This window comes from Macrotis lagotis, chromosome 8, assembly GCF_037893015.1.
Source record: "Macrotis lagotis isolate mMagLag1 chromosome 8, bilby.v1.9.chrom.fasta, whole genome shotgun sequence".
NCBI lineage: Eukaryota > Metazoa > Chordata > Mammalia > Peramelemorphia > Peramelidae > Macrotis > Macrotis lagotis.
In genome coordinates this window covers 139,675,199-139,688,061 of record NC_133665.1, presented here as the reverse complement: position 1 = coordinate 139,688,061, position 12,863 = coordinate 139,675,199, and the positions used below count along the sequence as shown (strand labels likewise).

Here is a 12,863-nt window from a genome sequence, read left to right as displayed (position 1 = left end):
CTTAGGTCCCTTAGGCAGAGTCTGTTACTTATAAAGAACCTTTGAAGTCTATAAGGGCCAGATGTTGTCCTGGAGGGTTGGTAGTGTAATTACCCAGGTAAGTGTAGCGTGTTTTCCTGCCTCTGAGCAGGGCAGTCTGCCTCATGGTCAGATCTGAGGCTAGCAGTGGGGAAACCAGAGTGGTGACTCAAGCTGAGTTCTCCACTTACTTTCCTTCTTCCTGTTGACAGGTTAATCGATATTGCTCGAAAACTAGATAAAGCAGAACGGGAGCCCCTGCTCCTGTGTGCTCACTACTTCAAGAAATTGGACAATTCTGGCTATGCGGCCGAGACCTACCTGAAGATAGGGGACCTGAAGTCCCTGGTCCAGCTTTATGTGGAAACTCAGCGTTGGGATGAGGTGAGGCAGAGCCTGGATGAGTGCCTCAGTCATCCTCAGCAGAAGGAGCTGCTGGCTCTCTGTGTGTATGGGGGAATAGTGCCCCAAATAAATAGCTCAGGTTGAAGATTCAGGGTTTTGTCACTCCCTCTGCAGCCCTGTGCAAGGTGTTTTTCTTCCTAGCCTTAATTTTAAAAATTAAGTGGTTGTGACTGCCTGGTTTCCATAGCAGCCTGTTTAGAAGTTTCCCTGACTGGGGGAATGGCACACCTGTGCCATTCATGAGCCAGGAGCACCCCCACAGTTGTCAGGCGCTGACTGGCTTATCTGTGGGATGGCTTTCTGGCCCCTTCTGACCCTGGAGTCTGTGCTCTGCTGGCTTGGGGAAGGAGGGGACAGGAATTAGCCGAGTCAGGTGGAAGGGCTCCTGGGGCCCTGAAGCCTCTGGGTCTGCTCCTTTGCACCCTCCGTCGTCTGGCTCTTCCTGAATCTCAGCAGTCCCTGCCTGTGGATCCGTGCAGTCCTTGTCTGCCATCCACAGGCCCCCATATATTGGAGGAGGAGGTCTAGAGTCGGGGGAAGAGCTCCCTGAATCAGATCAGGAGATTTTTCAGGAGCTGTAGATGATGGTCTCATGGAGCGTTCCCATTCACACTCTGCATAGGCCGTTCTGGGTTGCCTTGTTCAGTTTTCTGCTACAGCTTATTTGTGACTGATTCCTTTTCTTTAAAAATGAGTGGTACATCTGAAGTGGATGCCTCATAACTTGTATCTCAGAGGCAGAGAGAGTGGGGCAGAAGAGGGCTCAGGCTTTGCAGTCCATCCTGGGGCTCAGTAGAAATGGCTAATCTGGCCCATACAGCCCTGAGGCCACAGTCATCACTCAGCAGATAATAAGCAGCGATGATGATAATGTCAATTATATTTTCTTAGGTGTCAGATTCAATTAAAAGAAATCTGTTTTCAGCACTAGCAAAGCCCACGCAAGCCCTCAAAATAAAACGTTTCCGATTTGATGCAGCTTCTGTGGTCCAGAAACAGACTGTGTTGTTATTGAATCCAGTCTTCTGCATATTGCTGTTAATTGCCTTTTGTTTTCAAAGAGCCTGTTTTGTTTTTGCCTTTCTGGAGGCAAGGAGGAAGGGAGAGAGCCCCCTCCCCATGTGGAGTGGTCACACGGGAGAAATCTGACAGCTCCATAATTAATTCATACAAGTAACAGTGTTTTCTCAGGACAAGGTACACTGGCTCATTAAGAACACATTTGCTCCTCCTTGTAGGCCTTTGCTTTGGGTGAGAAGCATCCTGAGTTTAAGGATGATGTCTATGTGCCTTATGCCCAGTGGTTGGCAGAGAATGATCGCTTTGAAGAAGCCCAGAAAGGTAGGCTGACGAGAATCATATTTGTCTTCAGAGTCCAGTTTTCAGACTTGACCTTGGTCCTCCCACCACCATTCTGGTGCCAGAGAGATTTTCTGGGGTCCTGTTCTTGAGTCTGCCTTGCCCCATTGCAGCATCTTTCCTGCAGCATGAGTATCCTACAGGCAGCACTTTGCCCAAATGTGGATGCCAGAGAACCTGGGAAAGGAGAGCTATGATGGTAACCACCACCATCATTCTTTTGAAAATAGGCCCAGGCTCTCCTCTCTACTGAGATTCATTCAGGGAGTTTCTTCTCCTTCCTTCCTAGAGGGCTGTGAGAATGCAGGAAGGAGGGACTTTAGTGGTTTTGAGGCATTTTGAAGGACAGAGTGTTCTCTTGTGATGTAAGCATTGCCAGAGTACCCAGTTGCTGAAGTATCTGCATGTTTGGGCAAAACATATCAACCTATCCATCTGTCTGTCTCTGCATTTCTAAGAATCCATCGCCATAGTAACTTGGTGCTCAAACTAGAGACTTGAGGCAGAATTGGACTAAAGACAAGAGTCCTTTCCTTTCCTTTCCTTAAAAATGAACGTGGCCATTGTTCAGTTCCTAGGGGTGGGTGAGTGTCCCAGGTGGAGGCATTCCAAATGTCTGGTGCATGGGTGAAAAGCCTGTCTTGGACAGGTTTCTCATTGGGTCTCATATTTTGATGCACTGTCTGAACCAGCTTTTCAGGGACCAGGAACCCAAATATGCCTCTGATTAGGACAAGCAGGAAAATAACCATCCACCCCAGAGGCCCAAACCTTCAAGGCTTGGCTCAGCCACAGGGTGAACAGGACTAGCAGGAGATCAGTGGAAGTCCAGTCCTTGTGTGAAATTTGACACTTGGTGGTTGGAGTACTAGATTAATTTAGAAGGTCCTTTAGTATGAACTCTCTTTGTTCTGTCAAGGCTGGGTGCAAAAGGAACCACTGGCTGTACTTTGGGGGGACTTTTGCTACTGTTATTTATAGACTTAGGACCTGGAGACAACCTCACCAGGGCCCAGGAACTGAAGAGTCTTCTTACAGATGCAGATACAGTTGGAATAACATGCAAATTGTGATTTCCTGTTTCCAAGTCTTCATTCCATTCCTGGTGAAATGCCATTGCATTTCTTTTGATTGCATCACTCTCCTTGATATTTTGCTTCCTTTCAGCATTCCACAAAGCTGGCCGTCAGAGTGAGGCAGTCAAAGTGTTGGAACAACTCACTCACAACGCCGTGGTCGAAAGCAGATTTAATGACGCAGCATATTATTACTGGATGCTGTCCATGCAGTGTCTCGATATTGCTCAAGGTAAGTAAATGGGAGAGGGCAGGCCTGTTTCACCTGCCTCCTCTCCAGCACGGAGCTCTAACATTGTCATTAAAACCCAGGGCTGGTTTATTGCCTGGGCCATCTAGAACCCTATGTCATGTCATCTCTTTCCAGGATGCCTCTAAGCATAATACCTAGATGCTCTGCTGAGGTAACAGAGAACCCTTGCCCTACACGCTAATTCAGAACATTTCCCTCCCCAGCCAAGGACCTTAGCTGCAACCATCTGAACATTAGGTTTTGTTTCGTTTCGTTTCGTTTTGTTTTGTTTTTTAATAAAAAGAAAAGCAAATCACATGTAATGATACACTGGAATTTTTTATTTGGCTGTTATGGGCTATGGAGAAAAATTGCTGCCTGCTACCATTAGTACTGTTCCAGAAGGTTTCTCATAAAAGGATGACTCTGAATAAATGAATGTTCACGAAAGGCATTCTTCTCCATTAGGCTAAGAAAAAGCCAGTGATTTGCTTGTGCCCCCTTTTGCATTCAAGAGGGATGAGGAACAATATGACAGTGGATGATGATAGACATTGCATATCCATTTGCTGCCCTGACAACCCAGCTCCTTCCATTGACCTGTCTGTCCCACAGGCACTGAGCTGAAAGGACATGGCAAGGGGTACTCAGTTGATCCGTTGGGGTTCTGCCATGACCAGTCTCACTGAGACTCCCTGCCTAACTTGGGCTGCCCAGTTCTTGTACCGTCAAACACATTAGACTTTACTTCTGTCACATCTTTAGCCTCAGGGTCAGCTCTCAAAGAATAAACTCAATCTGTCACCAGTCCTTTTTATCCTTTGGTTCATTGGAGGCAGTTGGGAATTTGGTTTGATTGGTCTTTTCCTTTTACTTGCAGAAGACCAAAGCCAGAAGGAGGAGATGCTGGTCAAATTTCGCCACTTCCAGCACTTGGCTGAGCTGTACCATGTGTACCACTCCATACAGCGATACACGGTGAGGCTGTTGGCAGGCAGGGGAGTGGGACTTACTGCACTGGGGAGCTCCATTTTGTTTAATGAGCAGCAGACCTCAAGATACACAAGTAATCAATTTAGACACAAGGGGTGCTGAGTGTTCCTGATGGCTTATTCTTTTTTTTTTAAAAGTATTCTTTAAAAGTCTTGTATGTTTTTTTTTTTCTAGTAAACTTCTTAATTGGTATTTAGCTAGAATTCTAGAGTTAAAAAAATGTTCTAGTAATTCAGATAATCCCTAGAAGTATTAGTTTTTTTTATAAAGGTTACTGGAGATGCAAACTCCATATTAACCCTTACATTATTCAGTTCCCTTCATAGTTGAGAAATCTTCAAGTTTATCCAAAATTTTGTATTCTAGGCTCAGCGGTGCTGTTTACTTACTGTGACTTTACTTTATGAGCACATAGATTTGTTTTTCCTCAGTTTTCTTCTCAGTAAAATGAGATGGTTGGACCAGATGATCAGGTCCCTATCAACATTAACATTCTATGAATCTTTTTCATTTTAAGCCCATTTCCTCAACATCATCTTTATAGCTAGCTTAATTCTCCCTCAACTTCCTGAATTTGTTTCCCTAAAAGATTATGCTTTTTCCATCTCTAATCCCATCTATACCCTCCTGAGGGTATTGTTATTAAAGTGTGGAGAACCAAACTGAAGAGTGTCCTAGGAAAGCAAGCCAAGGATTGACCTAAGACCTTGACAACACTGGTGTCCTCAAAGTCCCATTAGGTCTCTGGGCCCCAAAGGGTTCTGCTCCCCTTTCCCTGATTTCCCTGTTGACTGCTTTAAGCCTTTTGGTCTTTACCAAGGGTACTAACCCCAAGGAAAGGGCTGTTCAGAGAGGCCTCAGTGAGTTTGATTGGGGGTGTGCTTTCCCCTCACACCTACTGATGCCAATAGAACTTTCTACCCAGGTTTTTTTTTTTTTTTTTTTTGGTAGATTTTTGCAAGGCAGTGGGGTTTAAGTGACTTGCTCAAGGTATTAAGTGTCTGAGGATGGATTTGAACTTCAGTCCTCCTGACTCCAGGGCTCTATCCACTGTGCCTTCTCATTGCCCCTTCCCCCTTAGTTTTAACCTGGCAAAGATAGCCACCTCAGGGCAGAATGCAGGCAGCATTTCATTTTGTTAGGGCCTCTTAGTAGATAGAAAAAGCGAGGTAGCTAGAAATTCACTCAGCATTTATTAAATACCCATGATGAGTCAGCTTACTGTGCTATGCAATGCGGGTTGCCCTCAAGGAGCTGACCATCTAAGTGGGGGGAACCATTGTCCAGAAGGAGCTGGAGGCTGGGGCTCCTGGCTGGGGTCATCGTGCTCTGGGGAGTCCAAACTAAGCAGAGTCATTGATGGAAATTGGAAAGTATGAAACCCTGGAAAGAGAAAATGCTGTAGTCAACCTCTAAAAGTTCAGATTGGTTTGGGAGAAAACCTGGAAACTTAGTGAAGATTTTATAAAGAATATAATTGAATTACAAGCCAGGGCCCTCAATAGTTACAATTTAATTGCTGGCCGAGTGTGCCCAAGGAAGGGACTTGGCCTGGTTTACTTGAATCTGTCTCATCTAAAGCATAATTAAAAGCAGCATTTATGTGCTTACAAATAATATCCCAGATTCCTTCAAAATGGGTCGTTTCAAGTCAGGCAGGCCACCTTTTCCTTCAAACATTGTTAGTAGTCAGATCTGCTTAGTAAGGCCTTTTGCAGCTAGTGTCGAAGTAGAAGTCTTCACAGCCTAAATTGAATTATCTTAGAATTCGGTAAAATGAATTTTAGATCTGATATGCTGTGGATTTAAAGAAGGAATTTAACTTTTTTTTTTTGCCATTTTCTTGCTGCAGGAGGAGCCCTTCAGTTTTCATCTCCCTGAAACCCTCTTCAATATCTCCAGATTCCTGCTTCATAGCCTGTCTAAGGAGACACCCTTGGGTATCTCTAAAGTGTATCCTTGCTCTATGGTTCTGAGCAAAACTCCTCACTCTGTGGTCCTAATTGCCCATAGCTTTCCTTTTAGAGCACTTTGCAAACAAAACCATTTATCTTTGCAACAACCCCTGAAGACAGTGAGCTAGTTAGCCCTAGTCCTGGGTAATCTAGAGAATCAGCCAAGAAAAGGAAGTTATCTTTGCCAAAATGGGAATTAGCACCAGAGGACCTTCAGGGTCCTGTCCCCAGGGAAACTTCCGGAATCATTGATCTTTCTCTGCAGAGTATGAGTAGGAAGCCCTCAACATTCACCTCAACACAGAGTTGTTACCTACTGCTTGTGGAGCAGAGGCTCATAAGAGAGGCAGTGTAGGTGACCTGGCCTTAAATCCTGCGGCCCCCCCACCCCGCAACTAACCTCTCAGTACCTCAAATCCCTCTCAGAGACTCCACTACTTAAAGTGGCTGCCTAATGGGCATCAACAGAGGGAGGTTACACAGTAGGAGTTCCTAATATCGTTGAAATCATGAGTCCATATCTGTCTGTCGACTGTCCAAATACACGAATCCTCAGGTCATTGATGGAGACCTAACTGAGCCTTTTCATTCTTTGTAGTCCTTGTCTGTGTTCTCCATCTTATACTGAAGGCCTTATTTAAACTAGGCTTTTTTTAAACATTTCAGTTAACAGTGTATCCTTTAGGTTAGCTAGCTGTTTTCTCTTCCAATTGTAGATTCATTTCCAGGTTGATATCCCTTACACCATGACATTCAAACATTCTTCATCTGCATCATATCATGAGACAAAGTACTCATGCACAACAGATAAATAATTGGGGGGACTTACAGAGAAAAGGGGTGTGTGATGGTAGAAGTCTCATTTATGCTGATTCTTTGACCCTCCTCAACCAGCAACGGACATTTCCTTTGCAGTATATTTATGCATAAGACTCAGTTGTCTTTGAGGATATTATCTTCTAATAGTACAGACAAGATTAGCTCAAGTGAAACAATTAAGAAGTGGTCTAAGCTTGTGTTGGACACCTCTAAACAAGCCCTAGAATTCAGAAATGAGGATGGTGGTCAGGAACCCATAAAGTGAGGTGGAGGGGGAAAGAAGAACCATCTTGCTTTGATGTGGTTCATGGTGTAGCAGGCTCCTCCCAGGCCTGATCCAAACCAGATGCTTCAAGACTTGTGCCAGGCCAGGCCATATCGTGCAGGGCTGACCTGGAATCAAACTGAGTCCAGAGCATGAGGTATTATTCACTTGTCCTAGCCTTGAGCCTCTTGGGCTCTGCCAGGAGGTTGGATCCTGGGCCGTGGCTGAGTGCAGTAGAGACGTTCTGGCCTGAATTGAGGGAGCACGATGAGCCTCAAGGAGGCCAAAGAACCCGTGTGGTTAAAATATTAATGGAAACTGCACTGTCTTTATCTCTGGAAAAAATCGTATGCCTCTGCATCCGAGAAATACATTTACATCTTAGAAATGTGCAAACACATTTCTCAAGCTTCTCCCCACACCTTCCTGGCACCGAGAAGAGCTGAGCTCTGATGCAAACCTGGCTCTGAAAGTAACCCTTGGTTACCTGGCTGTCTTGTGCCTCCTTCTTCCTCAACTTGATTACAGAAATACCTTATTCACCCTGGCCAAACAGAGCAAAGCTCTGGGTGCATATAAGTTGGCCCGTCATGCCTACGACAAATTGCAGGGTCTCCAGATCCCTGTGAGGTTCCAGAAGTCCATTGAACTGGGCAGCCTGACAATCCGCTCCAAGCCCTTTCATGATAGTGAGGTGAGTGTTTGGGTGGGTAGGCTGTCATCCCTCTGGCTACCTGGTGACTGCACCAGTCAGCCCAGCCCTTGCTTGATGACTTCCTGTCTGTTTCCAAAATCAGTTTGAGAATTGGGCAGTTTCTGAACATCCCCAAGCATCCATTCTGTCCTTCCCTGTCTGATCCCAGGCCCCCCCTCCTCCAGATGTATCCCCCATTGCCATCCCCTTCCCTGTATACTTCACATTTCAGTCATGGGGATGATCTCACTCCCAATCCCCTTTATTGTTTCCTTAATTTGAAATTGGTTTGAACCTGGCCTTTTTAAGGTTAGGAACAGCCTGTAGTCTTCAGATGGCAGCATGAACTTTCTCAGCCTCCCAGCTTTGGAGCCAGTCTCGGGGTTGCAGTAGAGCCGTGCTGGTCCTGAGTTTAGGAGTTTGCACTGGACTCTTCTCCTGTGCTGCCCTTTCCTTGAGCTTCCCTTTCCTCTAACCCAGTTAGCTGCTTTCTCTTCCATTTTGACTAGTGACTTCTAATAACAATCTTCACAGTATTGCCTTGAACCATGCATTATATTGTGGGAAAGAAAGCAGAGCAGCCAGAAAAGTCTGGAGAATGAAAGCCTTGAGGGACTCCCCCCCACTCCTCACTACCCCTAGTCTCCCTAATGTGGGTATGTTGAAGACAGAGGAACCCTAGATGCACCCAGTTACTCCCTAGAGTGGGAATAACTGATTCATATCCAGACTTTTCCACATAGTTCTATGTGACAGACTGGTTACTTCCCTTTTTGGCCAGTTTCCTCAATGAATTAAAGGGGCTGGACTAGCTCATCCTTTGTGAAGGCAGACAGAGCAGACACAAGGCTCAGCCCAATGTGTAGGTATACCAGATGCACCTTTTTGCCTCCTACACAGGCGACCTGCCTGCAGAGCCACTGGCCATATTGGCTTGCTCCCTTTGGACACATGGATGCCCCTTTGGTCCAGTGTCCAGTTTACTGTGGGATCAAAAGAAACAATTGTGGAGGAGGGAGGAGGAGGACAGCCCACTTGGACTCTGCCTGTGCCCCTGTTGAAGGGGGAAGGCATTCTGTACATTTGGCTCCAAGTGGTGTCTTGGCAATGGTTCTGTCTTTGTAGGAGCTCGTGCCCTTGTGTTATAGGTGCTCCACCAACAACCCTCTGCTCAACAACTTGGGAAATGTGTGCATCAACTGCCGGCAGCCCTTTGTCTTCTCAGCCTCTTCCTATGGTGAGTTGGAAAATAGCTCTGGGAGCTTCCCTGGGGAGAATAGTGAGCTGGTGGGGGAGGCCCTGGACGGGGAGGTCTGCTGAGAATCTGTAAAGCCTTTGGGAATCTGAGTCTAGGCCAAGGGCTGATGTTGGGATACTTTTGAGCCCTACTCACATCCCCTTTATCCCTGACCTGTGATTCTTCTCCAGAGGTTTTACACCTGGTGGAATTTTACCTGGAGGATGGAATTACTGATGAAGAAGCTGTGGCTCTCATTGATCTGGAGGCCCCACGGTTAATTAAAAAGGAGAGAAAATGGCAAGAAATAACCAACCCTAGTATCCTTTGTGGGGCAGGGCAAGGTAGGGTAAGGCAGGAGGCCTAGGGAGCCATCAGGTGAGGTCTGAGTGAGACCTGGTAGAAAAGCCCTCAGAGAGTTGGTTAGAGTGCTGATGAGCTGGAAGTATTTGTTGTTATCATCACCATGAGGACTGTTACTACTGTTTTTATCATTTAGAATTGTAGCTCTTGGGTAGACTGCTCATGAGCAGGCTTGCATCCTTAGGGACTCGTTGGTGGTTTAGGCAACTCTTTTGTTTGTCCTCCATTTGAGAGGATGATTTTTAAAATCCCATGGCCTTCTCCTCTCTTTCCTTCTGCTTCTCCCAGAGATGTAAGGTCTAACGTGCACCAACCCTGGACATGAAAGGGTAGGGTGGCGGGCTGCTTAGGGCCTCCTTAAGCTACTTCCTTTGACAAAGCCCTCTAGATTCACAATCTTTGAGACTTGATGAGACTGTGGATTCCATTGAAGAAGATGATCCATTTACTGCCAAACTGAGCTTTGAGGTGAGAGATTTTGTGTGGAGCTATTGTGTAGGCCTTGACTTTTGAGGAATTCTAACTTCAGTCCTTAAGGAAGAATAAAATCCCTTGCAGCCTGGAGGTCCCAGATGAGATTAGACAACATGTGTAAATGTGTGGTGGCATCCAGGCTGCTCCATAGAGATTTCTTGCAGCAGATTCAGCATCTTGTGACAGTAGGTTTAGGAGAGTTGAAGATGACTCAGGATGGAAAGTTAGCATCAAGTCCAGTTCATTGAGAATCCTCAGTGAATGTCTTTCAAGAACTGACCAGGACCCTGTTTGGAGCATTGTGTTTGGTGCCAGTCACTTTCTTAAAATGTGGCTGATAGGGGTACCAATGTTTAGCCTGGGAAGGAAGAATAATCCCCAATATTTGAAGATATTCCATGGAGGAGAGAAATCCACTAGCTTGATACTATGAGTCACCATAAAATATGACTGGAACCAGGGCATGGTAATCAGCTGGTGGTTTAGCTTAGCTCAGAATAAAATAGTGCTTTCTAACCAAGAATTATCTGATGATGGACCAAAAGAACTTAAGAGATAGTGAACTCACTCTCTCTGAAAATGTTTCTCACAAACACTCCCTGCCTGGAGGAAAAATCCTCTCTAGATGAAGTGGTAGTTCAGACTAGGGCCTCTGAAGTCCTTGCCAGCTCTGAGATTGTCCCTAAAGGGCCCCAGCTGTCCCTAAAGGTGTGGTAGCCCCTTCTTCTTTTGCTGTTTTCTCACCTGCTTCTTGTAGCAAGGAGGTTCTGAATTTGTCCCAGTGGTGGTGAACCGGGCGGTCCTCCGGTCCATGAGCAGGCGAGACGTCCTTATCAAGCGCTGGCCCCGGCCACTGCAGTGGCAGTACTTCCGCTCCCTGCTCCCTGATGCCTCCATCACCATGTGCCCTTCCTGCTTTCAGGTAGGAGATGTGCCCCGGGGCTCCACCAGCTTTCCTGGGCAAAGGTCAATGTTTTATCCTGTTAATGCCAAATTCCAGTCTAGACACCAAATGTTGACCAACTTTAGTTAGTTGGAGATGGTTTTTAGAAGTCCAGAGTAGTGCAGCCCAAACCCCAAAATGGTGAAAAGTCCTTGGACCACTGACATCTTCCTGCTCAACAACCTGTTTGCTCCTCTTGGTAGATGTTTCACTCAGAAGATTATGAGCTTCTGGTGCTACAACACAACTGTTGTCCATACTGTCGGAGACGCATCGACGAAACCAGTCAGTGAAACCCTCTCTGTCTCTCCCTCCTCCTGGCCTCAGCATCTCCCCACAGGAGATAGCAGCACATCCATGCCCCTTCCCACTTATCTGAAAGTTCTGCCTTTGTTATTCCCAGAGATTTTCAAATTTACAAGATACTTATATACAAAAGAAGAAACAGTTAAAACCATCATAATGTTTTCTGTCCAGATGAAATTTATACTGGGGGGGGTGGGAGTGGGGAAGAAAATGTAACTACGGAATTTCTATTTATGGCATTTTTCTGCTTTGTAAATAGCACCATGAGATGGAAAAAAGAATGTACATATATTTTCTATTAAAAAAATCTGTTACTCTTTAAGTTGATTGGAGTTGTTCATAGCAGCCTGCTGGAGTCCACAGATCTGTCAGACCATTAGCATGTACACTTTGCGAACAGATTGCCTCAATAATTACAAATAAAAGGGCTACTTATTTTCATCAGTGTCTGTATTTTAGCAAATCTTCGTATTGTCTGCAACTTAATTTCCTTATGCAAAAGTGCACCTGTTTCTAATTTAATCAGAGAGGAACATTATATTTGTGTGCTCTTAAAATTTAATCTAATTGAAATGACAGTATGAGGTGGGTTAAAATTTTGTTTTTTATATTACCAAGAGCAGCATCCACAAAGCAATAAATACCTGTCTTAAAGGAAATCTAAAAGAGATCAAGTCATCTCTTGTCTTTCCAGGTTGAGCTGATTTTTAAAAAACATTCTTATATTAGAAAATAGGCAGTTGGGGGGAAAAGGGGAAAAGAAAAAGGTAATATCTTTCCAACCAGTGATAAGCAAGACTATCCTGCCCTTGAAGAGTTTGCATTCTAATGGGCTGCACAACCAATTAAATGCAATGTCATTTCTCAAAGAAGGGAGCACAAGGAAGTGATACCTAAGCAGCACTTTGAAAGAAACCAGGGGTACAAAGTGCATTGCAGATAAGGGGACCACTTAGACACAAAATGAGGTGATATACTCTCCGCAGGGAAGAGCTAGTAGCACTTTGGAATTGTTGAACCTTTCCTGGGTCTTCAGAGATACCAGGAACTCAATTCCCCTTGCTTTCTTACTGTTGAGCCCTTCCAACTAAGAATTAACCTTCCCTTTAGCTTATCTGCAGATCTCCACCAAAGTTCTAATATCTTCCATCTTTTCTTTTTTCCCTTTAATTAAACATTTTACTTTAAAATTTTTCTTAAAAGTTTTACTGTTAGAAACCATAAGGGAACACAGAGGGGATGACAGCTGGGCAAAATCCAAAGATACAGTTACAGTGCAGAATCCTCCAAGAAGGTAGCTGTCCTTGAATCTTGAGTGGGTTGTCAAATCCTATTTCTAGCTTTTTTTTTTTTTTTGCAGACTGCTTTCATCCTGCTCTTCTCCCTCCTTCCCTCTGCCATAGACCCTTATTTTCCTGGCCTTGCATTGGAGTGAAAACGGAGTTAAATAGATTCTAATCTTTCTTAGCTCCTCAAAATTTTGCAAGAAGGACACCACAAGGGACAAATAGAACAGGGCTAACTAAGCTGTCAGGGAAAACCCCCCAAACTTCAGTCCATTAGAGTTAAAATAAGTATTATGGAACTCAAGTAGGATTACATTCAAAGATAGGAAACTGGTCAAAACTACTATCTTAACTTTGGACCAGTCAGTTGGCCCAACTGGCCAAAGCCGGAGCTCATCCCCCTCAGTGATCTCGGTTTTCTGGTTCCCGGAGCAGTCT

At 45.0% G+C, this 12,863-nt stretch overlaps 1 protein-coding gene across 2 annotated transcripts in view; it reads left to right on the top strand.

Annotated features, from left to right (window-relative positions):
* IFT122 (intraflagellar transport 122) overlaps nucleotides 1-11,578 on the top strand; it is an 84,966-nt gene extending 73,388 nt beyond the window's left edge. For both annotated transcript variants that reach the window (XM_074198510.1, XM_074198511.1), the window contains 11 exons: nucleotides 231-402; nucleotides 1,662-1,764; nucleotides 2,950-3,090; nucleotides 3,971-4,068; nucleotides 5,936-6,036; nucleotides 7,651-7,816; nucleotides 8,942-9,053; nucleotides 9,245-9,373; nucleotides 9,805-9,884; nucleotides 10,648-10,812; nucleotides 11,037-11,578. In XM_074198510.1, the coding sequence (XP_074054611.1) occupies nucleotides 231-402; nucleotides 1,662-1,764; nucleotides 2,950-3,090; nucleotides 3,971-4,068; nucleotides 5,936-6,036; nucleotides 7,651-7,816; nucleotides 8,942-9,053; nucleotides 9,245-9,373; nucleotides 9,805-9,884; nucleotides 10,648-10,812; nucleotides 11,037-11,126 (1,357 nt within the window). In that variant the 3' untranslated portion in view covers nucleotides 11,127-11,578. The remainder of the gene's footprint in view (nucleotides 1-230; nucleotides 403-1,661; nucleotides 1,765-2,949; nucleotides 3,091-3,970; nucleotides 4,069-5,935; nucleotides 6,037-7,650; nucleotides 7,817-8,941; nucleotides 9,054-9,244; nucleotides 9,374-9,804; nucleotides 9,885-10,647; nucleotides 10,813-11,036) is intronic.
* The last annotated feature ends 1,285 nt before the right edge of the window (nucleotides 11,579-12,863 follow it).